The sequence below is a fragment of the Oenanthe melanoleuca genome, chromosome 5 (assembly GCF_029582105.1).
Source record: "Oenanthe melanoleuca isolate GR-GAL-2019-014 chromosome 5, OMel1.0, whole genome shotgun sequence".
Classification (NCBI taxonomy): Eukaryota; Metazoa; Chordata; class Aves; order Passeriformes; family Muscicapidae; genus Oenanthe; species Oenanthe melanoleuca.
In genome coordinates this window covers 23,461,114-23,488,893 of record NC_079339.1, presented here as the reverse complement: position 1 = coordinate 23,488,893, position 27,780 = coordinate 23,461,114, and the positions used below count along the sequence as shown (strand labels likewise).

At 44.4% G+C, this 27,780-nt stretch overlaps 1 protein-coding gene across 2 annotated transcripts in view; it reads right to left on the bottom strand.

The window, feature by feature from the left end:
• The window catches only part of LRP4 (LDL receptor related protein 4), an 81,275-nt gene that overhangs the window by 6,043 nt on the left and 47,452 nt on the right, over positions 1 to 27,780 (bottom strand). Inside the window, exons 3-35 of one of the 2 annotated variants that reach the window (XM_056492616.1) lie at positions 25,468 to 25,584; positions 23,766 to 23,879; positions 23,204 to 23,320; positions 20,675 to 20,803; positions 20,212 to 20,331; positions 19,960 to 20,085; positions 17,589 to 17,714; positions 17,012 to 17,146; positions 16,723 to 16,848; positions 15,463 to 15,693; positions 15,044 to 15,200; positions 14,480 to 14,697; positions 13,403 to 13,579; positions 12,747 to 12,872; positions 11,817 to 12,025; positions 11,311 to 11,392; positions 10,583 to 10,688; positions 9,571 to 9,772; positions 8,978 to 9,167; positions 8,596 to 8,727; positions 7,791 to 7,931; positions 7,027 to 7,113; positions 6,649 to 6,820; positions 6,404 to 6,566; positions 5,934 to 6,159; positions 4,221 to 4,524; positions 3,722 to 3,940; positions 3,279 to 3,413; positions 2,901 to 3,009; positions 2,436 to 2,580; positions 1,805 to 1,918; positions 1,396 to 1,519; positions 396 to 463 (exon numbers count right to left, since the gene is read on the bottom strand). In XM_056492616.1, coding sequence (XP_056348591.1) covers positions 396 to 463; positions 1,396 to 1,519; positions 1,805 to 1,918; positions 2,436 to 2,580; positions 2,901 to 3,009; positions 3,279 to 3,413; positions 3,722 to 3,940; positions 4,221 to 4,524; positions 5,934 to 6,159; positions 6,404 to 6,566; positions 6,649 to 6,820; positions 7,027 to 7,113; positions 7,791 to 7,931; positions 8,596 to 8,727; positions 8,978 to 9,167; positions 9,571 to 9,772; positions 10,583 to 10,688; positions 11,311 to 11,392; positions 11,817 to 12,025; positions 12,747 to 12,872; positions 13,403 to 13,579; positions 14,480 to 14,697; positions 15,044 to 15,200; positions 15,463 to 15,693; positions 16,723 to 16,848; positions 17,012 to 17,146; positions 17,589 to 17,714; positions 19,960 to 20,085; positions 20,212 to 20,331; positions 20,675 to 20,803; positions 23,204 to 23,320; positions 23,766 to 23,879; positions 25,468 to 25,584 — 4,947 coding nt within the window. The remainder of the gene's footprint in view (positions 1 to 395; positions 464 to 1,395; positions 1,520 to 1,804; positions 1,919 to 2,435; positions 2,581 to 2,900; positions 3,010 to 3,278; positions 3,414 to 3,721; positions 3,941 to 4,220; positions 4,525 to 5,933; positions 6,160 to 6,403; positions 6,567 to 6,648; positions 6,821 to 7,026; positions 7,114 to 7,790; positions 7,932 to 8,595; positions 8,728 to 8,977; positions 9,168 to 9,570; positions 9,773 to 10,582; positions 10,689 to 11,310; positions 11,393 to 11,816; positions 12,026 to 12,746; positions 12,873 to 13,402; positions 13,580 to 14,479; positions 14,698 to 15,043; positions 15,201 to 15,462; positions 15,694 to 16,722; positions 16,849 to 17,011; positions 17,147 to 17,588; positions 17,715 to 19,959; positions 20,086 to 20,211; positions 20,332 to 20,674; positions 20,804 to 23,203; positions 23,321 to 23,765; positions 23,880 to 25,467; positions 25,585 to 27,780) is intronic. The other variant, XM_056492617.1, reaches the window with a different exon arrangement.

The following is a 27,780-nucleotide window of genomic DNA, read 5'->3' as shown; positions in this document are numbered from 1 at the left end:
GGCCTCAAACCAAGGAGCATCAAGATCTTTGCAATGGGGCTGTAATGGAGGAGTTAGACTCCCTTGTGGACAGGTTACTCCTGCAGTGGGAAGCAACTACCACAGTCAACCACTTTCAACTAAACACAAAGGGACAGTGAAAAAGAGTATTATTAATGGGAAGAGCCAAATGGATGATAGAAAACAGAACTATTCTTCAGACCAAAGAGTTATTTGGAGAAGTCCCCATCTAGGTTAAAGAATGTCTAAGAGGCATTTAGCTCTACTCAGATGGCATTTGAGTAATTCAAGAATGAGTTTCAGAAATCTCAGTTTCAGACACTACGGACTGGAATGCCCTGTGCACATCTGGAGGAACAACCCTGGTGGAGAAGAGTTAAAGAAAAGCAACTCACCCATGGTGGCCAACACTGCCTCGTTGGCACGAGTACACAAGCCTTGCCTAGCATCTTTGTCAGAGCAGCTGAATGACAGAAAGACAGTTATTTACTGAAAGTAGAATAAACAGTACCAAATGTATTAAAAAAAAGATGAAATGGGCTAGCACTTATATCCCTTCCCTTTCCAATTAAAAAACACAGGTCTTCCTTTCTCTTCCTTAGTATTCTCCATCCAGAGAAGAGGTGTGCATGATTCTATCAATTATCTGCAGTATCTTTATATCCAATTCATTTTAGATTCGCCTCTCAGGTACACAGGTGTACTCATATCTTTCAGGAAAATTTCGCCATCAGTGCTGAAGCAAAAATCAAAATGTCTTGGAGTCTGCATGAAGACATTTCTGTCCAATAAATCATAATCAACAAAGTGCAAATTTTGCTCTGTAAATAACTCAACCATATACTATAATACCTCTCTTTTGCTAAGCAGTATAAATAGCAGGATGCAGGGAATTAGAAGAAAAGAGTCCCTTAACTACCTGCATTGTAACTTAAATGTTAGAGCTGCAAAGGTTCTGTTCTGCCCCAAGTAAACTATCCCGTTCCCAGGGTAGAACCATTTCCTCAGCTGTGTGGGTCTAGTCTGAGATGTTTCAGTGAATTGAAGCAACATACTCCTCTGTCCTTGTCTCAGAAATAGGCTCTCAAGATTAGGAGATTCAAAAATTAATCAATGACATATGGGTTAAAGTTTAACACTTCAGTACAGTTAGCCTACACACACTTTTCAACAAAACAGACAGAGTCTGCAGCTGTTTCTTGCCATCTCAGCAATGACCTGCACTTTTGTCATGACAGTTTAATCAATTAAGAAAGTGAAATCTGGAGCTAGAATATCCTCTTTTGGCTAGGGATAGGTATATTTGGATGATGGCAAGCAGAGGGGGCTTGCATGTGACACCTTGCAAAAGTTTGCAATTTCACACCCCAATCCCAAGAGAACAAGAACACTTACTTTCCTTCCACTGTTTCCAGAGATGTGAGAGGTTTGATTGTTGAAGTACCTAGTCTGCCAGGTGGTGTTTGGCTTCTCTCATTTACACTGGTTGGTTCCGGACCAAGGGGCACCACACCAGGAACTAGAACAACAGAGAAAAATAAGCAGGACTCCAACTTTGTGGGACAAGTCTGATAGGCCATTTCCAAAACTCTCTATAGCTTATATGAGCAGCCTTCCCATCTCAAACCCAGCCTGTCAGCAGAAAGGACAGAAGAAGGCTCTACTGCACAAAATCAGTGGCCTTAGTTTCAACATACAACTCTGTATACACTGGAGAGCCTCAGCTGCTCTGGTTGCCACTGCATAAGCAGGAGCAGTGGCTCACTTATGGAAGCTACTAACAAGTGACACTCAGTAAACTCACTCGTAGAACAGGGCCGCCCATCTGGTTCATCCGGACATGCACAGACAAAGTCAGAAGCCCTGGCAAAGCAGAGGTGAGTGCAGCCTCCATTGTTCACTCCACAAGCATTACTACCTGGAAGGAACAAACAATTTTCTAAATATGTTACATCTGAACAAAAAGGAGCTCAGAGTCTCTTTCCTGCTCAGCCAGAAATACTTCTTAGAAATCGGGCAAGTTATTATGGGTTTGGCATATGCCCGTCATCCGATTACTAAGAAAGTGATGACAATACCCAGACACTGAATTGGATTAGGGCAGTCTTGAAAGGAAGGTACTGAAAATCTTTAGACAGAAGCCCAGACAACACAGTTGCAGAGATAAAAATAATAAAAAGCTCACATTCTTCTGTTTTAACACAATGTTGAGTGAACAACAACAAAGTAACATTTGCTAATCAAAGCTTTAATAGAACACATTAAGATCTACCTGACTGAAAAGGCAGACAAGGAATGTGCTAAGGGAAGATGTGTGAATAGTTTGAGCATAAGAAAGGATGTCATCCTTACTTGACATCCACAGTAGTGCAGTGGTTCCAGAGCTCTTTTGCTCCACAATTAGCATTTGCCTGAATCAAGGTCCTTCTATTTACCTGTCTGTCTCTGAGGAGAAACCACAATGATATCCATCAATCCCTCAACATTGGCTAGGACTGTCTCTTTGTTCCGCCCAGAGTATTTGTCCACTCTCTGGATAGATTTTGTTTGCCAGTCAGTCCAGTATATCCATCTGTCCTGCTGCTCAGGGAGACAGCAAAGAAAAATTATTAGCATGTTTAGTCATGCAGACACAGGATGCCCATAAAAAACATATCCCAGTGGCAGAAGGCCCAAAACAAAGGCCTTTTCAAACCCTTACCCTCTTTCTATAAAAAAGATGACTCTCTACACCCCACAGTTCAGACAAACTTCCTTTGTTAACTCCAGAGAAGATTGAAGTATTATCCCCTCAGCCTTTTCGGTTTCCTTGGACTGTAACACTTCCCTGTTTCCAAACTCCACTGTACAAATTCATCAGCATACTAAGGAGAATGGTGGCAGCAGGAGAACCTTCTCACCTGTGTCAGAGCAAAGGGATGTGACACCTGGCTGACCAACACTTGCCGTAGCTTCCCATTGAGGTCACAACTCTCTATGCGATCAAGGTGCGCATCCACCCAGTATATCCTGAAGGCACAGGGAAAGAGGTGAGCTTCCATCTACACAAAGTCACTTTACTTTCTAGTCAATTATTGGCCAAGACTGTGGAATCATCAGATGGACCAGGAAATAAAAACTAAAGAAAGTTTTTCACCTAAAGAAGAAAGTCCCAAAACACCTCAAAACCAAAACCAAATCCAAACCCACAGCTCTACTCCAATAAATGAAGCTAAGAGGGCTAAAAAATGCATTTCATCCCTCAACCCTGTACAAGTATAGGAAAATCTTTCACTGACCTCCTGGTGTCATAATCCAAAGTCAATCCATTGGGCCACCCTAGGTCAGTGTTAATCAGGATTTTACGTTCAGAGCCATCCAAGTTTGCCCGTTCAATTTTAGCAATGTGACCCCAATCTGTCCAGAAGAGATACCTGAAGAGACAAAAGGCAAGTGTAAGAAGAAAAGACCAATTCATTTGGCCTAAGGAAAGTTTTAGTTATGAAAGAAAGTGCCAAATTGTTCAGGTTCAAAGAAGATAATATAGTCTGTAGCCTTCTCACAGCTATCTACCCAACCATCAAATTCACTGTCTGCCTGACTACTCTAAGTCACTCAGAGTCACCCCCTTGCTGATACCTGCAGATGCACACGACACATCTCCTTTTCCTCCTACGACCTCCTCTTCCAGCCTGCCCCTATGCAGCTCTTCCTCCTGCCCCACCAATAACCCCATACCTACCCCTTCTTGGGAAAGACAGCAATGGCTCGAGGTTCATCCAGGCTGTTATTGATCAGCACTTTCCTGGAGCTTCCATCCAGTCTAGCCACTTCGATGGTATTGCGTCCTGTGTCTGTCCAGTAGAGGTTCCTGGCAACCCAGTCCACTGCCAGGCCATCTGTAGTCTTCAAACCCTGACCAATAACAGTTTCCATGTTGCTGCCATTTAGATCAGCCCGCCTGGATAGAAATCAATTACAAACAGTAGTGAGGAACAGGTAGCTCCTGGAAAACTGGATCTACAACGATCACAGGCCCACTGCATACTACTACCTCTCTAATACTTTTCCCCCCAGTCTCCAGCAAGTTAAACACACCTTCAGCATGAGTTCACTGATACACATGATGTAACACAAAGTGTAAGTAGTGCTGTAGTGCTCAATCTCCCCAATTTACTGGCACACTCAGCACAAGTCATTGGGTGACCTGGGCACCAGCCTAGCCGTTGACTGGCACCTACCTGATAACATCAAGAAATACATCTGTGTAGTAAATCTTGCCATCCACACTATCATAGTCCAGAGAAATTACATTGTTCAGCTCAGGGACAGGTATGTGCACATCTGTGTGGTCACTGGTGTCCAGTGAGATACGACGGATGGAAGCACGGCTAGAGAAAAGCAGGTAGGTCTCTGGAGAAGAGTCACATGTCTGCTCATCTCTCTTCAGCTGGATGCCAGTGGGGCAGGCACAGGAGAAACCAGTGGGGTGAGGCAAGCAAAGGTGGGAGCAGCCACCATTACGAACTCCACATTTATTGAAGCCTTTAGAAAAGGGAAAGAATAGTTTTAGGATCTCACAGACCAGAACTTTATTTTAAACGTTACATACATGCATAACTTGCTAGCAGCTGAGGTAATCCTTACTATCCCCAGTCTTGCTGGGAATCTACAGCCGTTCATACAGAGACACTCTCCCTTCTCTCCAAGATTCATGGTAGTTATGGGCATGATTGGCAAGGAGAACAGGAGGGTCCAGAAGAAGAAGGATCATTAGAGTAAAAAATCTTAACCTGCATTCCTTGCTAATCATAGTTTTCCCACAGAAAAAGAAACAGCCAAATGTCCACAGATTTATGCAACTGCAGTTTAACTTTATTACTGCTACAAATGGTAATGCTGAGAAAGATCCAACCCTGCGGGGAAATAGTGTGACAATGCACCAGAGGCCAGGCTCACAAAGAAGCTTCTGTTTCAACTTAGCTGCACACAGTGGCAAGTAAACAAAGACATCAGAGAAGCCTGTTGGAAGTGCCTGACATATTAGGGTCATATAATTTTTTTTTAATTGTGAAGAACCCAGCATACATTTACTAGGAGGGAATAAGCCCAGGAGACAGGTGCAGGAGTAGGAAGAAAACAATGTGGATACGATGGCTAGACTTTTGGTCAGCCTTAAGTTATGTTGCCAAGTTACACAGTCAAGAGCGATGCTCTGCTGTTAGTAACCACAGGAAAAACAGCACAGTTTTCTGTAGAAGTATGTATTGGGGAAATTCTACCAAAATAAAGCTACAGCACAAAGCAACAACTTCCACTGAAAAGCAAGAAAGCAAGATGGGGTGTTATAGAATCCCCAAAGAGTAATAAAGAATTGACTCTGGCAGAGAATAGTTGGACAACATGATCTATTGAAAGCAACTAAAGCAGCAGAAATTTTGCAGAGCAAAGAGGCAGACAGGAAGATGAAGCCTGCAATGATTGGGAAATAATACTAGAATTTTTTTAGAATGCTTTGAAAATAATATTTCAAAGCAACTGGTTCAAGAAGAATTAGAGTATTTTGGAGTTATAAAAGGGAAATTGTCCAATGTCAGTACAGTCTGGTGAAGTTTAATAAGGCATGACTTATTCAGTTCTCCTAAGAAAGTGGCTCTGGTGTGTGCGAGAATGAGGTTGTCAGTGCAATCCAATGAAGGAAATGGGACAATGGGGTCAAAAAGAATGCAGTAATCAAAGCTAGTCCTATAGATCTGGGTAAACAGGGAGGAGTGCAAAAAAATTTAGTTAAAGAGGGAAGAAGTGATGCCTTAAAGAAGGCATCAGAAGAAAAGCTGATTTTTGAGAAGCCACTCTATCACTCCTGCTTTACACCAAGGACTGTTTCCAATGACAGCTCTAAAGGACCCTGCCCCTTGCCACCACTGACACCTGCCAATTGGGGAGCAGCTTACCCAGGGGCCGTGCCCTGTCAACAGCTTGGATATCCATGAGGCCAGGCAGGTTTGCTCTCACCAAGATGACATTAGCACCAGTGTCCTTGTCAGCCCTGTGAATGCTGCGAGTTTGCCAGTCAGTCCAGTAGATGTAAGAGTCCAGCAAAGTGAGGCCATAGGGATGTTGCACTGGAGACAGCAGGGTGCGGCGGTTCGCGCCATTGAGATCCGCAGCCTCGATCCGCTACAGGAAGAATAGAACATCACCTCATACTCAAAACATTTCTCCTCTTGCTAGCACTTACTGTGGCAAGGGGGAAACAGTCTTGGCGAGTGACGTTATTCAGGTTCACCCTCCCTCCATAGCCCATACTCTCAGAAAAGCTTACATTCCCCTTGCTCTTTGGACAGTTTGCTTAAGAGCTTCAAAGCAGACTCCAGGCTACCAAATACCCAATGACAAATAACACTGAAGAACAGAATCAGACCTCAGTGTGTGCATCGGCCCAGAGCAGCTGGGACCCAGCCTTATCCACTGCCAGTCCATTAGGCCAGCCCAAGTTGTTGCTGATCAACACCACACGTCCAGAGCCATCCATCCCAGAGCGTTCCAGCTTGGCATTCTCACCCCAGTCTGTCCAGTACATATACCTGGGGAAAAGTCAGCAAGTATTATGGAAAAGGAGGTCAGAAGTCCTGTGTAACTCCTGGACAAACTCTTGATAACACTAACCCCATTTCATGGTATAAAGCTATTGCCCGAGGGCTGTCCAGGTTCTGCCAGACCAAGACTTTCCTCATGGAGCCATCGAGGTTGCCCACTTCAATCCGGTTTGTTCCTGTATCTGTCCAATATATCTTCCTGCCAACAGCATCCACAGCCAGCCCATCTGTAGTCAACAGACCTGAGAAAATAGAAAAACATTTTGGTCACTGCTTATTCTCCCAATTTAATAAGGAACTTCTAGTATTTCTCTTGTCCATCTTATAGGCAAATACTTTAGGCTTTGCTTGCCTTTCCATCAAAAAATGTATTCTACTGGGGTATCAGAGGCCCTGTCTTTTCATACTGCATAGAAGCAAGAGGCTCTCAGATCAAAATCTCCCTCACCTGTAGTGATGATGTCCTCAAACTGTGAGCCATCAAGGGCAGCACGACTGATTTTCCGCAATGTGCTGTCTGACCAGTAAACCTTTCCTGAGTTGAAGAAGAAAGAGAAACTTGAGAAAGCACAAAACAAAACCAAATCCCAACAACCAAACAGCAAAATCCTTAAAAAACAGATCCAGGTCTCTGACCACCCACTACACCATTCAAAATGGATCTGATTGTACAAGAGTAATAATAGCACAAGATTATTAAGCTAGAGTGATAAAACACGGCGAATTTTCTTGTTCCAATTCTCCCCAAAGTATGTAGGACCTTTAACCTTTACACAAGGTCCAACCTTCACACAGGGACAGAGAATACCTAATACCATCAGCGAGTAGTATAGTTCCACACCTGACTTCTCAAAATGAGATCATCTGCCTTACAGTGCAACGCAGTTTACATCCAGCACAGGATGTTTACTACACATGAACAACCTGTGAAATGTTAAGTCTTAACTCTACTGTTGTAAAAGGCCTCAGCAAGAGGAACTTCCTTAAATCCAAAACCTCACTCAATATTGCAGGGAGGTTTTTTCCATATAGTTTGGTTTCTCTGCTTTCCTGTAAGGATATTCCTTTCCTCAATGGAAACAAATTATTTGCAGCACATACCCAAATCCACAGCCTACAGTAAGATCTATGCCTGGGTCTTTACTCATATATTTAGATAGGAAGTTACTTGTTGGCTCTCAAACACAGTCACATACAGTAAGAAGTTCAGACCTTCATGAGGATCCACTCCAATTGCAATGGTGTTCTTCATGGTGACATTGACTGAGACAACAACATCTGCAAAGTAGGGGATATCTAGAGAGACCATCCGGATGTCAGTCCTTCTAGCAAAGATCAGAAAGCTGGTCATTCCTGCAGAGTGGACAATGGACAGATGTTAGTGAGGAACAACTCACTCAACTGTAGGCGCCATTTATGAAATGTCCTAGAGGTTACATCCACTTCAGTGGAAAAGTGTCTCAGGCAGATCTCGGCTTATGGACAGTTGTACAAAAGAATCACTTCATTGAGCATCACTTAATGCTTCTTTACATCCAAATTGAAAAGTATTACACTCATAGAAGAGTTACTTCTGCTTATATGTGGGAAATGGAAATTAGGAGTCACTTTTTTCCTGCTAGGGAGGAAAAGTGGATCACTATGGCCTGAAGCCAAGTGCCTTCCAGCATGCTCAAAAGAGTGTCCACAGGATGAGTGTATACAGACCCATTAAAGGATATATCACCTTTTAGTTTAATAATTCACCTCGATATTAGGGCTAAAGTATGGGAAAAAATGTGACATTTGGTTTACTTGTCCAACTTAATTTCAAGAAAAATGTCTCTTTCATCAATACATTTATCAGTAAGTTTCTTCATAGTAATTCCCACTCATATTGAAGGTACAGGCACCAAATGGGTCTTTCAAGGTGTAAAGCAGGTAAGTACATAAAAGTGAAATTTGTTCTCTAACAAGGCAGAGGCAAAATGTAGCTCTGATACAAAACTGCAATGAGGATTCTACAGAGAACACTTACCAGAGGAGCAGGTCTTGCCATCAGATAGCAGGTTGACCCCTGTAGGGCAAGTACAGCTGTAACCTTTTGGAAGAGGTGCCAAAAGGCACAGGTGACTGCAGCCTCCATTGTTAACTTCACATGCTGTATGTACTGTGGAAAAGAGGATGAGAAATCCATGAGCCAGTAGCACTGGCACAAAAAAGAGATGTAGCAGCTAGAGAAATGTATTCTAGAATGCCTTCAAATACCAAGTCAAGAGCTAATTCTCATGCTCTCATACTCCACACAGACATTTAAGACAATGAGGGCTGACAGGTCAGCTCCTTGCAGAGAAGAAGTGCCACACAGCAGAGCCTGAGCAAGCTCTCAGCTCAGCGGGGCCTGGGTGTGAGCTCTGTACCTGGTGGCCTGTGCCGGTGGAAAACATGAATATCCATAAGATTCTCCAGATTGTCCTGCAGTGTTTCCCGAGACTGCCCAGTCCTCCTATCTGCACTCTGGATGCTTTTGGCCTGCCAGTCTGTCCAGTAGATTCTCTCGCCATAAAGAGTAAGTCCAAAGGGGTGAGGCAGATTGTTCCCAATCAGCACCTGCTCAGATTACCCCCACAGCCCCAAGAAAAGTATTATATTATACATATTAAAATAGTTTTAAAATTTATTTTATATATATATATATATATATATATATATATATATATATGTATATAATATGTACGTCAGTGACTATGAAGTCACTAAGGAGAAGAGGCTTCTCTTGCTCCCTCTCAACATCATAACATACAATCACAGCAAAAGGAGAATGATGAGGCAACCTTAGCCCTCCAACTTCCCTCACACACAGCTTCAAACTGAAAGGAGTTCTTTTCTCCCAGTGAAAGCTGCTGTGTACTTTCATTTGTAAAGTTCCCCTTCCATTGGAAAAAAGAGGCAGGAGCCATCATCAGTTTGTGTTCAGGCTCCCAGACCTGCTCCTCAAAGACAGCTTCCTTACCTTCCTGTGGCTTCCATCCAGACTGGCATACTCGATGGTCTTCATGCCTGCATCTGCCCAGTACAAGCGCTGTGACTCGTAGTCAATGGCCAAGCCATTGGGCCACGTCAGGTTGGAGGAAATGATCACCAAGCGGTTTGAGGCATCCATCCCAGCACGTTCAATTTTTGGGTTAGCACCCCAGTCAGTCCAGTACATGAACCTAAGAAGAAGCCCGCACAGATGTGAATGCCCACACTTTTTCACTGCCAGAGAAACAAGGGAGCCTGGTGCCTTCAGGCCCCAGCAGGAAGAAGCATTAAAGTATTACTGTACTCTTGTCCAGCCTTGGCTTCTTGTAATGTACTTAAGATCATACTCAAATTTATATACCTTCCACTGCTCATGGCTGGCCTATTTACAATGTGGACAAAAAAGTTCAAGAAAATAGGTCAAGGTCTAAAAATTAACTGATTATTTACCAATGTACACCACTAGCCCTTTGCACTCTTGCTGCATTTGTCTTCCAGTGATCCGCTCAAGGAAAGAATAGCACTCTTTCATTCAAGGAATTCAACCTCTACAGCAATGGCTGACAAGCTTTTTCCTATCCACCCTATTCCCACCTCCACAAGGTCTGAGAACATCCTTCTGACTGAAATTCTAGTTAATAAGCAGGGAGCTTGAATAGAAATTTCACAAATTTTCACAAAGGCATATGAAAGAGAGACATAGAAAATATCTAGATGGCCCAATTCTCAATATTTTTGTACCATATCATTAGTTATAACATCCCCAGGATAAACAAATGAAAACACCAGCCAGCCCCTGCAAGCTCTACAGCAAAACAGGAAATCACCTCTGCTTATCTTGTTCCATTAGCATCTAAAATCATGTCTCTAGTTTCAGTCATTAGGAGGTTGTAGAACAATAGTACCAGAGAGAAAGAAAATTGTACAAAACCAAAGAATCAGAAAATCTTCAGACATGCAAGAATTGTTATGTTGTCATCCCAGAAGAAAGAATCTCTTACCCTCCAACAGGGTCCACCACAATATCTCTAGGTCTGTCTAGGTTCTCCCAAATTAGAACAGTTCTCATGGTCCCATCTGTATTGGAGACCTCTATCCGATCTGTTCCTGCAAAAATTTAGAGAAAAAATAACAAAGATCAAACTGAAATTGCAAGAGCTAAGGCAAAAAACCTCCATACAACAATGACTTCTTCCCCTATATCCATCTATGTTCTTAGCTGGGAGATAGGTAAGAAATCAGGCTTAATATGTCACTGTCCATTCTCTCAAGTCACCTCTGTGGCTGTCACTGATGTGGAGTCCTGTATAAAATCCACCTCTTAACTAAGCCCCCATGCCACAAGAGAACAGCTAGGAAAAAATAATCTTCCTTATATCTCTCGCAACTATGACTCTCCAGCAGGGAGCATGCTGCAAGTATTACCTGGTGCACCTCAAGATACACTTTTGGAAGATACACAAACACACACAAACACAAGCTCTGCAGCAAGAAAACAGTGATGAATATTTTTACAGAATTAGTAATGGTGATACTGCAAAGAGAATGAAACTAAGGGTTGTGCCTCAATTCACGCTCATTTAGAAGCACATAACATGAAACTCCATCTTTTTGCTACACAGAAATAAGACAAATTTGGAATGAAACAGTCAGAACTACCCAGTGGATTATCAGTTTTCATGTCTAGTAGGGAAGATAGAAGTCTATGTCAAGCAGAGGATCCTAGTACCTGCATCAGTCCAGTACAGTTTGTTGGTGACCCAGTCAATTGCAAGTCCAGCTGGACTTTCCAGGCTGGTGTCCACCACAACCTACATGAAAACAAAAAGAAAAAAATGCTTAGTGAAATTAGACCTTAGAGAGAAAGTACCTGTCCAATGCACTACTCATACACAAACAACGTTAACTTTCAAAAGGCAAAAACCTGAGCAGAGCAGTGCCACACAAGAGAGAGCATGAAGGACTTAGAAGTCCAAATAAGGCTTTTACTTGGAGAAACATCTAATTTTTTGTGCCTCTTCAAACTGCAAATCCAAACTTTGAACTCTGCCTAATTTATAGTACCATCAGTCTAGGAGTGTGTGCAAAAAGCATTCCCAAAGAGCATGACTTTTGTTCCAAAATATCCACCATGAACTGCAGCACCCTAAAAAGCCAGTGTACCCCAATGGCTTCAAATCTGATGCTCAAGGAGTCTCCTGGCCAGATGACCTCCACACACAGTGAACACTGTACCTCCTGGTTCGATCCATCCCATTTTGCTCGGCTGATTGAGTCAGTGCTAACATCTGTCCAGTAGACATAGTCATCCTTTGAGTCCCAGTCTAGAGCCACAGCACTGCGAACATCAGCAAGGGGGATGACATCATCTGACAGGTCATCTGTGTCAAAGCTGATCCGACGGATGTCCATCCTTCGGGCAAAAAGCAGGAACTTGTCAAGACCTGATCAAAGGTCGAAAGGTCTTCTTTTAATTTCTCTAAGTTCAACAATACAGTGATAGACAGACAATTCCCTGCTATATCCACAACCTTAACCACCTACATCATCTCTCACTGGCAGGTCTTTCATCTTTTTTTTTTTTTTTTTTTTTACTGGAAGCAAAATAACACTGGGAGAGGATGGGCAAGGGGGGGTCAGAGTGGTTGTGAGCTCTCTCCTGGGGTGTAACCTATGCTGAGGGAACAAGGGCAACCATATTCTTCAAAGGATGTCATAGAGGTCCCTCCAAATCAAATAGCTATTTAAAAATAGCTCTTAGAATCTAGGAGATAGTTGGTCTAATTCTTTCACATAGTTGCAAACTAAGAGAAATGTGGCAATGATGAGGACTGAGTTTTTTACTCATCACTGGCATAGCAATTATGGGAATTTCAGGGAGACAATCAGCTGTACCAGGTAGCATGGCACCAACAGCAGCCCTGAAAGAAGGACTAAGGGTGCAATTTGTCTGCATCCCCACCCATGAAGCTTAGTGAAGGCAGTGAGATATGCAACAGGGGAATGCATCAAAAAGGTGAAGCATCCTCTGGCAGGACCCTTAGTACTTCTAACTCAGTCTATCCAGCTGCATTTCCTCGGAAGCAAGTGCTGGTGATGCTTAGTCCCACTGCCAGCCCTCTGCCACCCCCTAAACATCTGAGCACATGGTCACACCTCACTTACTCTGGGCACAGGCATGGCTGCTGGTCTTGCGGAAGCCCGTGGGGCAGGCGCAGGTGTAACCCTTGCTGCTCGGCAGGCACAGGTGAGTGCAGCCTCCATTGTTGTCCCCACAACGGTTTCTCCCTGCTCAAGTAGCCAAAGACAAAAGCAACCACACATAAAGCAAAGAGTAAAGAAAGGAGGAAAAACACTAGTTGAAGTGTCAAGATTACATGGATATAACTTCCCAATAAGTTAATTGAAAATAAGAAAACATATAAACTAAAGCACTAACTCCATTTTTAGGGCTCAATTTTAAAATTAACAATTAACACAATCCACTTCAAGAGCAGATAACGGCAACTGAAGAGGAGTAAGGGAGGTGTCAGTCATTACGATGCCCACTTACGATTTTTCCCCTGTCCCAAAACATCTCTTGCATAAACAAACCCCAAGTATTTCCTCCTGAAAGGTCTCCATCCCCAGTGCCAGCAGGGGGAGCTGCGGTAACACCCAACTCGAACACCTGGCAGAGAGACCTCAACACGAGGGCGGTGGCGCAAGTTCTGCCACAGCCCCGGACACAGGCGGGGGTGTGTCCACACGCTAGGTTCAGGCTGTGCGTGGCTCCGTGTCTTCTGCTGGCCCAAATGAGTCTCTACCCGCTTTGCAGTTACCTGCTGGCTGACGCTGAGGATGCAGTGTGTGGATGTCCATAGGGAAGTGGAGTTTGTTGCGGATGATCTCCTGGTTCTTGCCTGTGAATTTGTTGGCACTGTTGATGCTCTTGGTGTGCCAGTCTGTCCAGTACAGACTGTCCTCAAACACAGTGATAGCAAATGGGTGTGGTAGCCCTGTAATAGACAGCCAATATAGGAATATAATCATGACTCAGGCTAGCAGGGAGACATGGGAATGCTCTCTTCATTGCCCCTTCACCACACACAACCTGCTCAAACACACTTTACATTAATTTAACAGACAATTCCACTCTGCTGTCCTATAATCACAGCTATAACGTTAGGGGGCTGGAATGGACCTTAAAGATCATCTAGTCCCAGTCCCCCCACCAAAGGCAGGGACACCTCCCACTAGACCAGGCTGCTCAAGACCTTATCCAACCTGGCTTGGAACAACGACAAGACTGGGGCATTTGCAACCTCCATGAGCAACCTGTTCCACCACTTCAACACCCTCACAGTAAAAATTTCTTCCTAATACCTAACCTGAATTTCCCCTCTTTTAATTTAAATCTAATTTAAATTAATTTTATTTTGTATCCAGTATTCCCTGTCCTAACACCTCCTGATGAAGTTCCTGCTTCCTGGTAGATTCCCTTCAGGTACCAGAAGGTTGCAATGAGGTCTCCACACGACATTCTCCTCTCCAGGCTGAACAGCCCCATCTTTCCTTCCAGCCTTTTTAAGGGAGTGCACCAGTCTTCTTATCAACTTTGTGGCCTTCCTCTAGACTTCCTCCAATAGTACCATGTTCTTATGTTGAAAGCCCAGAGATGCATTCAGCATTCTAAGCGGAGTCTCACAAGAGCACAATCACCTCAACCTACTTTTGATGCAGCCACTGACGACATGGTAGCAAATTCCATCCCTCAGTGGTGGCAGAATTCATTCCACAGTGAAAGAACAGAAGACAAGCACAGATGCAGGACCCAGTGACTCAAAGTCAGATCAGCACTGTGCTACTCTATGGTCTTTATTGCAGAAAGCACTCCCTGGAGAAAGCCTGTTACTTACCTTGGCTAATAACAGCCTTCCTATTGCGTCCATCAAGGTCAGCCCTCTCAATGACATGATGTTTGGCATCCACCCAGTACATTCGATGTCCTGCATAATCAATGGTCAGTCCATTGGGCCAGAAGAGGTGCGTATCCGCAATGATGCGCCGATTAGAGCCATCCATGTTGGAATACTCAATGCGGGGAGTGTTGCCCCAGTCAGTCCAGTAGATAGTACTGGAGGAAGCAGGGAGAGACAGCTAGAAAACTTGTGGCCCACCTATTGCACCCAACATCACTCCCTAGCAGGGCAAAACAATATCAGTCCTGTGATATCGAGCATGAGACTGGGCCACAGCCATAGGAGAAGTGAAAAGTAACACCCAGCCTGCTGGAAGTTGAAGGGCCCAGAGCAGGATTAATGCTCTGAAGGGTCCCACCATTGCCAGCCATGTGCCAAACTGTCAGTCTTGAGCCCAGAGGTATATTTTGCAACCAAGAATGGGGTTTTCAATGTTCAACAAAAAGCACATACATGGAGGGCTCACTGGATTTCCCCCTGGTTTCCCATGTTTTCACTCACCCCTCCATAGGATGTAGAGCAATTGCTCGGGGCTTCTCCAGGTTCTGCCACAAAAGCACTTTCCTGTGAGTGCCATCCAAGTTTGCCACTTCAATACGAGATGTTCCAGAGTCAGTCCAGTATAATTTGTCATGGATCCAATCAATAGCAAGTCCACCTATGTAAAAGACAGAATTAGGCACAGCATGGATTTGCACAGAAAAATAGTTGTCTTTCTCTGTCCACCTCACAAAAGGCCCAATTTCTTCTTCTGTCAGCCAAGATTAACTCCAGGGGGACAATCACCTCACATCCATTCCATCCAACCCATACCCTTCCCCAGGGAGATGCACTTTGTTCTGAATGCTGGGTCCTCACTTTTCTCCACTCACTCACTCAGCCACCCACCCTATACTGCTGTCTATTTTGTGAGGACGCACCTGGGCTTTCCAGCCCTGTGGAAACCACCTCTTCCACATTGCTCCCATTCAGATTGGCCCTCATGATGCGATCAAGCGTGACATCAGACCAGAACACCAGCTCCTTGCTGTGGTGGAAGTCAAGGGCAATGGCATTTTCCAGGTTGTTCAGAAGCAGTGTATACTCAGAGCGATGAGGCAACACTTGTCGGATATCAATTCGATTGGCAAAGAGCAGCACGGGCTCTGGCCCTAAGAATATACAGGAGACAGCATTGGAGTATTTGACAGCATTTGACTCGATCCTGCCTACCATTCCCTCTGCACTAAGTCCCAGAACAGAGTTTTGCAGTACTGGCAGCAGCAATCAACCCCGAAGTGCAAAACACTTCAGAGAGCTGCTTTTACATCCTCTATACACTGTCCTAACAGTGCAGTTTTAAACCTTCTGGCAAACATTAACTCAGCAAGAAGTGATCATTCCAGGTCCTACCTAAGCCTGCCTGACCTCAGCCTCTGAAATCATGTCACTAGACAGCCACTTGGCAGCTGGACTAAAGTTTCTTTTTCCTATATGCATTTCCTAGCCATGCAAACACACATGCTCTACTACACTGTCTACCACAGACAGGACACAGTTGAAATCTGCTTCAGCCAGATACAAACTCAGCAGGTACTTCACTGCAAAAAACCCTCCCCAAAAAACCAACATGCTTTATGGATTTCACTAGGGGAATTCCTAATCAAATCTAAAGTCTTTAAGTGGAATTTCTAATTCCTCAGCTTCTATATTAGAAGAGGAATAAAGTTAAAGAAGTGTATAGATATCTTTAAAAAACCCAGTAGATCTCCATACAGTAGCCACTCACAGCATTCAGAATTGGTGACCAGCATCAAGGGTCAAACCACAAGGAGGTGTGATACAACCTTACTCATTGGAAAGGCTAAGACACTTCCTGAACAGAGACAGAAAGCTTCTTTTGTCCCAGGTTTTGAGTCACAAGGAATGACAAAGGACTAGGAAGAGAAGGCAAGCACTGTTTCCCTGGCAGGGAAAGGAAACAGTGTAGTACCTCTCTCCATGGTCAAAATCACACAAAATTTTCACAAGCATTTTTCAACAGCGTGGGTATATGTAGCACAGATCTAGGTACTTCCTTTCCTTTACATGTTTGTTTGGTGAATAGCACGATGCTGCCAGTGAAGCACTAGAGATATAATTACGAGAACTGGATCAACAGACACACACCAGTTGTGTTGCTAGGTTGAGCTCCCTTTTACCTAGAGCTTTGCAGCTACGTTTGTCAGGTCGCAGCTCATAGCCTTGCTCACACCAGCACTGGAAGCCTCCTTCACTGTTGGTACAGCCTTGGCTGCAGTAGCCTTCCTCAGCACACTCATTCACATCTGCATGTTACAGAGAAAGTTACCATTAGATAGATCATCAACAAACTCGACAATCTCACAGAGAGATTGCATCTGCTTCCATACTCTGATTTTCACCCTATCATAGCCACCACTTCAAACATACCAAAGCAGCAGAGAGGAAGCTACTTCTCCAAAAACCCACCTTGGCATGATCGGCCATCTTCCAGGAGCCTGTAACCAGTGTGGCAAGTGCACTGTACCATCCCTCGTACCATCTGGCACTTCTGAGCACAGCCACCATTGTTGACATTGCAATTCTCCTCCCCTGTTCGTGGACCTGCGGAAGAAACATATGAAGATAACTGAGCTGAAACCACAAGGCAGCTGCTCTTGCCTTCAGCTGTTAAGCAGCAGTTACCCTTCAAAGCAGGCTGAACAAGAGGGGGAGGACACAAGCTGTGCTGGAAGCTTCCTCTTTCCAGCCAGAGCTCTCCTCTGCAGGCCACAACTGAACATGACAACAGAGTTTGGATTAATGTGTTTTTAGGATTCAGTGTCTCTGCAGACAAATGCTGATACCTGAGATAATCTTTTCCCCATCATTCCTCGTGTCCAGTCTTTAATTGGCAAAACCAGCAAGGTTTTTTTCCTCAGTCTTTAACTCGCTCCCATTATCACAGCTCAGACTTTCCTATACAAATCCTTCAGTAACACCAGATAGACTCCCACACATTAATGGGCCTCCATTTATGTCTAAGACTGAGCTTGGGAGGACTTACGGCAGTTTTGATGTGGGCTCTCATCGCTGCCATCTCCACAATCATTTGCTCCATTGCACAGCTTCCTCTGGCCGATACAACGCCCATTCCCACACAAGAACTGGTCTGGGGCACACTGAGGGGTGCCTGCAATAGAAGAAAGGAGAAGTAGCACATCATAGCTTACCAATGGAACAATAGTCACAGTGAAGGGAAGAATAAATATGGAACATTTTCTAAGATTTAATAGAAACTTCATATGAGCACAAATCTGTAACTTCCTCTTCCCTTGAATTCAGCTCATCTCGCACTCCTTACTGCTCTGCGTATTTTTATGCTGATTTGGAGGTCTGCAAACTCTGCCAGTCTGAGTCCACTGTTGCTTTACTGTAAAGTTCATCTGACTAGTTTCTCTTAGAATGACTGGATGGTCCTGGCTTACCTCCCTTTGGTTCCAGAATCCACAACCCTACTCAGCATGTGCAAAGGAGAAGTCAGCTCCTCATTTTAATAATCTGATCTGTCACACCAGCACAGCTATGCATCTTAAGCCTGCCTAGGAAGGAACATCTTGTCTAGCCCTAACTGTACTTTGATGGACTTGGAATGAGATTTACATGCATCCCTGAAATCTGAGCTTGGGCAACAGGATTTCACATGACCTACATGCTTCAACTTCTGCTGCTGGCAAGGAGAGTATACAGAATTCTTATAAGCAAAGCAATACTGTTTGTAGGGACATTGCCAATCTGATTGTTTCTTCAGCAATAACTGCACTGTCCTGTTGCCTCTTACGTCTTGTGCCTTTTGAGCTGACTTGATTAGCAGTCCCTAAATCATCACCCTCTGGTAATCTTACAAAGATAATAGGACAATACAGAAACAATCAGATTGGCAGACTGCCTGTAAACAGTGTGGAAAAGAGTAGTTGTGAGATTAACAAGTACAGTTAAGAATTACAGACACACCAAGTGTGAACGTGAAACCAGACCACATGCAGATTCACTTTTCAGAGCACAGGAATACTGTACATGAAGGATTCTGAAACTTGGACTTAATTTGTCATATTGAACATAAAGATCCTTACACCAGTTGACTCCCTTGTATTTTAGGAATCTTCTCTGTGGCCAATAAAAATCTGCTCTAAAAACAAGTGGATTTTAACTCTTGCTACAGACATTGGGACATGACACTGTATTGCTTAGATGAGCCAGTACATGTCCTGGAAAAACCAGTTTAATTTTCACCATCGACCTTTCACTGTCACCATGGACTGAACGCAGAACTGCACAACTAACATTACAGTAACTATACCTTGTGTTTGGTTTGACATGGAGATAGTGAATTTCAGTGTCTCTGGAAGATTTGGCTTCTTTCAATACCTCTAAATACCTTTGTTATCAGGATGAGGAAACAGGGTTACCAGCTTGTCTTTAATACAATTACTTTTTCCAGGATCACCACACTGATGCTCATAACAGCTGACCAGTTGAGAGCAGCTGCTCCCAAATGACTATGAAGTGTGCCTCTCTAGGCCCTCTGAGCTCAGCTGTCCTCATAGAACAACTCTCCACTCCCCAACTGCCCCAAAACAACAGGTAGAGTTTCACAAATCCATTTTGTCACCCCTTAAACCACTGTTCACAATACACTGATCTAGAAGGATCAGTACAAATAGCTGGGCTCCACTCACTAGGATGAATTCATGAACCAGTACACTCTACTCCTCAGCAAAGCCTATAGGCATCCTGAAGGCTTTAAGGAAAAGAGAAGATTCTAGACATTCCTTGAATCCTACCATAACAGTAGGGTATGCTGAAACCCTCTTCCTCCCCATAACCACAATCATACAAAGGAATAGCAATATGTGGAATGAATACTAGAAAGAGTAACTCCTGAGCAAGTATCTAAGGGGGAAGCTGACACCCTTAATCCTCTAAAACAAAGGCATTATTCTTCTCTTCCAGTAAACATCCTGTTTGATTCCACTGATTGCTAGAATTGTTCAGCAACTTCACAATGCAACAGGAAAGCTATCCAGAACTACCTAGAAGGCATAAGTTAGTACAGCCCATGCGACAAAGGTAGTAACTTGGCACATTATTGATGTTTCCAAGTCTGAATGGAATTGTCCCAGAGCTCTGTGGTAATTCACAATGTAGGGACAAGACAGGAGGATACTTGACCAGAAAACACCTTCACCCAAGTTAGTTTAAGCACACAGACTTGCACAAGTTGGTAATCATACAAAACAGCCTACAGATCCCATTCTCTAGGAAGGACAGAAACTCTAGGCTGAACTCCCTGAAGCAATGCTAAAGAGACTTCACTACCTACTACCATCAGGATGGAGACTTAATTAGCTGTTAAGCAGCAAGGTGGCAGGTCAGACCTGTGTTCTCACAGTTCTCCTCATCACTGTTGTCAGAGCAGTCATCTTCCCCATCACAACGCCAGGACAGACGGACACAGCGGCCCGACTTGCAGCGGAACTGATCAGCTGTGCACATAGATGTAGCTGAGGGTCCAAAAAAGGAATGTTAGATGAGCAAGAAGGACCAGAAGAGACACAATTCCCAAGCTAATCATCCCACTCTTTTGCATCCACAGAAACAAAATGTTTCCACCAGTTCCCAGCACTCACTGCAGTTCCTCTCATCTGACTGGTCATCACAGTCGAAGTCGCCATCACACCTCCAGCCAGCATTAATGCACAAGCCACTGTTGCACATGAACTCTCCAGAGCGACAAGGCTGGTGAGAGGCTGCAAAGATGATAGAAAACAAAAAGAGAAAACTCAGACTAGTATAACAATCCCCAAAGTTCCTCAGTACTACCCTTACCCTCCATTATTAAGGGATTTGGTCCTGAGTAGATTTCTTCTGGGAACTGCAGTAATTTTTGTAAGGAGAAGTGCACTGACTACACAGTTCTCATCACTATTCTCACTTTTCAGAGTTAAACAAAACCCCTAATAATGAAGTATCCAGCTTATGTATGAACAATTAGATTGCCATCTATACTGTAATCCCTTCTCCAGCCAACACAAAATGCATTTAGGTGTGCAACTCATTCTTGAACAAGGACATCACCCTGTGCTAACTTACAGCAGTCAGATTCATCTGACCAGTCCCCACAGTCATCATCACCATCACAGTGGTAGATGTCCAAGATGCAGCGTCCATATGCACACTGGAACTCCTCCAAGCTGCAGGTGGCAGCTGGAACATCTGATGCTAACATGGGAAACAAAGAAAAAACATGTGAGGTGACAAGGTACAGTCCAGTTTAGAGGCAATCTTCTCAGTCCCATAATGGATTGGCAAGTATTCATTGCTGCTTATCTCTGCATGATTTGTATTACAGAGAGGAATGCTGGTTTTTCTTCACTGAAAAACATATATATAAAGACACTCATGCAGACAACTCAGTAAATACAATTTTTAAAAAGTTACATAGGATATTAGGCTATAAAGATAGAACTTTTCAAGAACCATTAAATTCTAGAGAAGCAAAAAGATTTGAAGGAAGAATTGATGGGAAAGCCTCAAAAAGGATCCAAGAGAGGCACCTTCCATCTTAGGCTTGAAATACTATGTCTTAGGGCCAAGAAAGTGTTTAAATTCTTTAATATGTCTGAAAAAAGGTAGACAGAAAAACAGAAAAATAAAGAAATCTTAGGGATAGCTCCATATTAAGGACTTAGGTGTATCAGAATGCAAGGTTAAACTAGGGAATGATTCCTTTAAAATGGTAACAAAAATAAGCACTTGAACATCAAAGGAACCAAAACAGCAGCAGGGTGTCCAGGCCAGCACCTGACCTCTGAGGACTTCCCCCTCCCTTTTCTCTCAAGCTCTGGCCAAAACAACCATGCCTATTCAGTAAGGAGCACTGCCAGAAAGATGACCCTGGGCAAGGCCAAACAAACTAATGGTCAAGGATTTGCCTATTGCTCTCTGTTCAACAGTACACGAAGTGGGAAGACATGAAAAATATTTTGAGTCCCACACAACAGAATCTGACACCCGCTACTGGTGTCAGATTCATCTAGAGAGTGCACTGTATGTTTCAGATATACAAATCTCCCAGTTGAGAAGTTCTGAATATAAATCTGTCAAACAAAAAGGAAAAGAAAGACTGAAAAGAAAGAGTAGTCTAGGAAGTGAACTACACCTGTCTCTCCAACCTGAAGAAATGGGCACAGCCTGAAGGCATGAACTAAGAGCTTTAATTCAGTGAGTGTCAGTGGCTAGACATGAAAATGTGTATTAGTGTCCCTCACCACAGGAGCCTGAGTGTTTCGGTTTCCTTGAGAAAATGAAGTCAGTGACTTAAATCATCATGTTCTGTGACATGATGACACACACATGCCCAAAAAGAAACAAAAAGAAAAGAAAAAAATCCAGACAAAATAAGAAGACTGTAATCCCACCTCTTCCCAGATGAATGACAAACATGACTGTAGATAAGGAAAAGATGACAACCACATGAATGAAGATAAAAGCACAGGAGGTAGCCAAACTGAACTTCTTAGCAAGTTACTTAAAAATGTCATAGAGTCAACTGCCAGCCAGGACTGAAACAACATTTCAGCTCAGAGAAACAGGGGCACCACTTCTGGGTGCCCCCCCACTCCCACAGGAGGCAACATTGGAACATCTCTCTTCCCTTCCTGAGCGTCTATTCATGGCCTTCAGTGTAGTGACAAACAAGGGAGCAAGAAAGGCAGAGAGCAAAAGGAGAGGGAGAGAGGCTGGTTTTCTCTGAGAGTCCTTTCCTGGCTTAGAAATGTTTGCAGCCCCTGGCTTTCTGCCAACTCTCATTATCTGGAAAGATAAAAGACAACTCCCCCACGCATCCACTCCCCCTGCCCTTCAGGAGCTGGCGGCCCTCATCCCCCTCCCAGAGCCTTTTGAAGTTTCCTGCTATCTAGAACAAATTCTGCAAAATGCCTTTGAGAGCAGGGAGGGGGAAGGGACCACTGCAAGTTCCAGAGATATGGACAGTGCTCACAGATTCAGGAGAGGCAGTGTGTGTTATAAAGGGGCACGGACTCCTGTCCCACTTGCTACAAGCCTGTGAAGGTGAAGAAGGAAACAACTGCTGTGGGTTCTCATGCCCCAAAAGCATCCCCCTCCTTCAGCATCGGTCACTTGTTGGGCAACATTCTGCAAAAAGCATTTAAATGAAAAGAGACTGGGAAGGTAGGAGGTGTCTTCAGTGTGCAGTACCTGAGGGTGCTTTCAATAAGCAGAGTACCCCTCGACTTCCAAAATTTCAGTCCAGAATCAGACAAGAGGAAAAAGAAGAGAATAATATTCTCGCCTTCCAGCTGCCTTTCAACTCCTCCAGTTTTACAGAGTGCTATATTCAGTAAAATCTCCTGCTCTAACTCAAGGTCACAGTTATGAGAAGGAAGAGAAACAGCAAAGCACAGATCAAGTATGCCTGTGAGGCAACACAAGAGACACCATTCTTTTGTGTCCTCTGGGGTAGACAGCAGAAGGTACCATGGCTGCCAGTACAGGCAGAACTAACTCGCTTTTGATCTCTGCTGCAGAAAACATGCCAAAACCCAAGGCAAGAGCAGGTCCAAAGGGCTACTTCCTGTGATTACAAAGCGAAGCACTTACGGCAATTCTCTTCATCTGAGCCATCCTTGCAGTCTGTGTCCCCATCACAGAACCAGTGCTCAGCTATGCAGCTGCCATCGCTGCAACGGAACTCCTTCTCTGAGCACTTTCTCATATCTGCAGGGACAGCAATGCAAACAAAGCCTTGGCTTTTTTCAGAGTACCCAGGAAAACACCACACCATCCTCCTGAAGCTCCTAGGGCACCCACAAACAGAACTGCTCATCAAACCATACATACCCATGTCAGGCAGTGCCTGAGCAAAACCATCACTGTTCTCTGAACTGACACAGAGTGCTGGATTCAACAGGAACCCAAGGGGACTTCACAATGCTATGTCAAGGAATTAAAGGCCTCAACTGTTTGGTTTTTTTTGCCTTGCAGGTAAGCCACATAGCCCAAGATCTAAGCAGCCAGCCCTTGGAATGGTATATCTCACAAGTTCAGCTCAGAAAAGCCAGCTAGGAGCCTTAGCCATGTTCAGGGAATCCTAGAACTGCACAGGCTGGATTCTGCACAACTCCCTTAAAAGTTCTGTGAGGGCAGTATTTACATTACTCACCACACTGCTCATCACTGTTGTCCCCACAGTCATTGTCACCATCGCAGTGCCACAAGCTGCGAATGCAGTATCCATTCTGACATGAGAACTCATCTTCCTCACATTCCCTTGGAGCTGCAAGGACACAACAGGGATAAAGTGAAGGTAAGGCAAAAAAGATTTAGCTTGCAGAGCACCAAATGTGTGACGTTACAAGTCAAGCAACATCATCCTCCAGGGACAGTGATGCTGGAGAGCTGATTCTCCTAACAAATACCAGGAGAGCCACTGGGAGATTTCTTAAGTGTCTCTTTTCCACTCCATTCACACAGGAGAGCAGGCTCTAAAACTGAGAACATAGGTTGAAAGAAGTAGCTGGAACAGAGAGATGAAGCCACCCACCCTATGTAGGTATGTATTCTAGCACAGTCTCAAGCCAGACTCAAGATAACCCTGCACAGAAAAAAGGTAATCCATGCCTCTTTTTAAATGAGTTAACAGTCCCTAACATTATCTAACAAATAACTGCTAGTAGTGTTGCATTTCCACCTTCTTTTCACAACAATGTCAAAGACGTCTTCAAAGCAAAGGACATGTTCACTGAAGAGGGAGAGAGAAAATCTGAACTTCCTCTTCTGAACACCTCAGTATTTGCAGCCTCATTACACTCTCCTTGCCAGTCTCCTAAGGAAGCTTGTCTGCAGACCAGCAAGGAAAGGAGAGGGATTGCAAATTTAGCACCTAAGGACTTCAGTCCAACAGAAACCCTCCTATGGTTACTGCTAGTCTGAATAACTCTGCAGGAATCTCTTATGCACAGAACCTTGTCTTTCTCCTTTCATTAGTCTCCAAACCTTTTGATCACATCTTTCTCCACTGTTGTCTTAGATATGAGGGCACTTCAACCTTTTATGAAAAACAGAAAACCAAAGAAACCCAGACCTACATATATTTTCCTTCATTCATATATTTGAATAGACTGGAAAATTTGGCTTAGTCCTGCATTCCAAAGCATCACACAGGATGTCAACCCCTGAACTTTGCTTCCCACTTCTGTGCCCAAAAAGGCAGGCAAAGATTAGAGATGTACTGATGATCAGAAAATGAAGTCATTTCCGTGCATGCAGTGGACATGCAATACTTTACAGTCAAGAGCTTTATTTCCACATTTTTTCAGATGGGGTTCCTCCATCAGACTCACTCTGGAGTACCCATGCACGCAACTTTGTGTATGCAGTATCCCTACAGCTCCTCCCTCTCCTCAAGGAGCCCTATTTGAAGGGATAGGATGCTGGTGACAGGCCAGCACTGCAGAAAAGTCAGACAGTGGAACCTGAGGCCACAGGAAGTCAGCCAGACAGGCAGTTCAGTAGGATTTGGCAGGGGTTAGGTGTTTCCACTAACAGGGGAGGGCATGAAGAGCCCAGCTCAGGCAAGTGCTTCATGGGACATTAACTAGCAAGACTTCAGGGCATAAACGGCTCTAAAGCTGAATGGAGAAGCATCCCCTCCCCCAAGACAGGCAGCTGAACAGCAAGCCAGGTGCCAAGGCAGCAGGGTTTACAGGTACACTCCTCTCTCACAGGCAGAATCAGCTTATTACAAGCCAGAGGCCCAATTCAGTGGATAGACTCTTACATTCCCATAATAAAAAGGGTCTACTTTGCCCAGTCACAGCAGGCAGGCACGGCACCCACCCTCTTCCCTCAGACAGGTGACTTACGGCAGTCCTGCTCATCAGAGTCATCCTCGCAGTCATTGTCTCCATCGCAGACCCATGACCGGCGGATACACTTTCCATTGTCACAGTGGAAGTCCAAAGGGGAGCAAGTGGGCAACACTGAAAGAGCAAAGAAACATCTCATGGAGCTGTAGCCAGCTTCTTTCCTCAAAACAAAGTTCATTCCCTCCTGAGGGTGCAGAGTTAAACCTCTTAGAAAAAGAAAAAATTTCAAGTCATCAGGAAGAGCTATTCCTTAAAGGGGGGTCAGGGTAAGTCTGTAGCTTGGCAGTCTCTCTTCCCAAAAGAAATACTGACCTTTCCACAATAAAGTAGCTGTCACAATTCCCCCACCGAGTTTCTTTTTCCTCTTTCATCCTTGAGCCTGCTGTCTTCCCATAACTGCATTTGTTTTATAACAAGCAAAATTAAACTATCAACATCTTTCCTGCATGCTTCCCAGGGCAGCCCATCCTGTTTCTATTACACAGTAAGTTCCTTAGAGTGAGAATATCAGAAGCAATGTTTTGACTTTACAAAGTAACATGCTACCGTGTGTTTCAGCATGGGGACTCTGTCAGGTTTTTTGTCTAAGAAATTTGGAAGGAGAAGCTAAGAGGCAGGAATCCACTGCTGGGGATAATTTCCTGTACCTCAGGGGTGGACATCAGAGTCCAAACCTTGCTTGAGGTTTCCATCCAGAAAGAATGGAAGAAGGGGACAGACATGGGATGATGCTTCCCTACACAGGAGTCTGTTTGAAATGGAGTGGAATCACAAATCCACAGTGTCTGAAGGGGCCTGGAGCCACAAAGCTGGAATTCAAAGGGGAGCATCAGCCTTGTTCTTTCCCCCACAGATGAGAGGAACACTCAACCCCGAGAGGTTCATGCTTTTAAGTGCTGCCAGCTGTGGTAGGCAAGGGGCTGCACAAGACTGTTCCTGACAGGTGTGCTCTCCAAAGAACAGCTTTTGCTCGTTGCTGTGGCGGGGCGAGGGCTAGAAAGGCTACTGCCTGAAACCCTTTCATCCCAGCCCAGCTTGCCGACAGCAGCTCCCATCTGTCACCAGGCAGGCCAGCCCTTTTCTGCTATGCTGCTACTCCCTTTCCTGCCAACACTATCCTGGAGGTGGGAGTGAGAGCAGAGGGAGGTGGGTAAAAAAGGAAGGTGAAGACAGCAGCCACACACAAAAGGAGGATGATTTAGTAAGGAGAACAAATAGTCACATTTTCAGTTTTTCCAGCTTTCTCAACCCTCTGTTTCCCCTTGGCCCAGGACTGCTGCCAGTGTCCTGTTAAAGAAGCATGGATTATACATACTAAATCATTCACTGCTCTCTACAGCAAGTCCTCCAACATCTCTCACCAAGGGCCTATCATAAAAGCCCTCCTCTGTAAGAATATATTAGGGCAGATAAATTCAGACTTCCTCTAACATCCATTTTTATAATCACAAATTCGGTTCATCTTCCCAGCTGTTCCTGTAGTGCGGCAGGCATTTCTGTATCTGAGGACATAACTGCAGATGTAACTGCTCTCAACATTCAAAGAATTTGGCATTGGCCCTTGGGAAAAGGTCCTCCCATCATGTCTAGGCTACCCCATGCAGGTATCTATCCATCTCATATCCAGCTACTTCTAGACTCCAGAGGGGTATGAAGGAGAGGGAAGCACAAAAATCTGTATTTTATCTCTACAGGTTTGACAGCACTCTGGTCTTCCAATAGCTGACCCCTCTCCTTACACTGCACTTTATCTGGGCTGCTGCAGCAAAATGAGGGAGTTTCCTTTTCTTCCTCAGGGCAGGCAGAAGTAGAAGACTCTCCACTTTTTCAACTCTGTTTCCCTCTGTTTGGACTTAGCTGACCAGTCCCACAGATCAGACCTCTCTCCTTTTGCTTCCAAACACTGCACACTGAGAAAACCTTTCCTGGCCTCAGCTGCAATTTCAGGACTAAGACCATCCTCCCAGCATATGCTTTAGCATGACTAATCACCAAAGGACTGCACAGGAGCCACCTGGAAGGGAATTTGCATGCTCACTCTCCAGGGGAGAATTCTTCAGGCTCCCAGAGGTTAAGCCATTAGCGCTGGTTCAGAGCGGATACCATTATCCCACTGAACTGCCGCATCCCTTCATGAGGTAACAACGTAAAATGAAATTCCACCCCTACAGGGAGCAGTTCAGCCAATTTCATACTCCCCCTGGATATAAAAATCAAGCTTTAAGCACAGGGGAAGCGAGCAAAACACAGAGTACCATATACAAAGGAGGACCAAATTCCCCAATCCAGCAGAGAGCAAGTGTGTGCTAG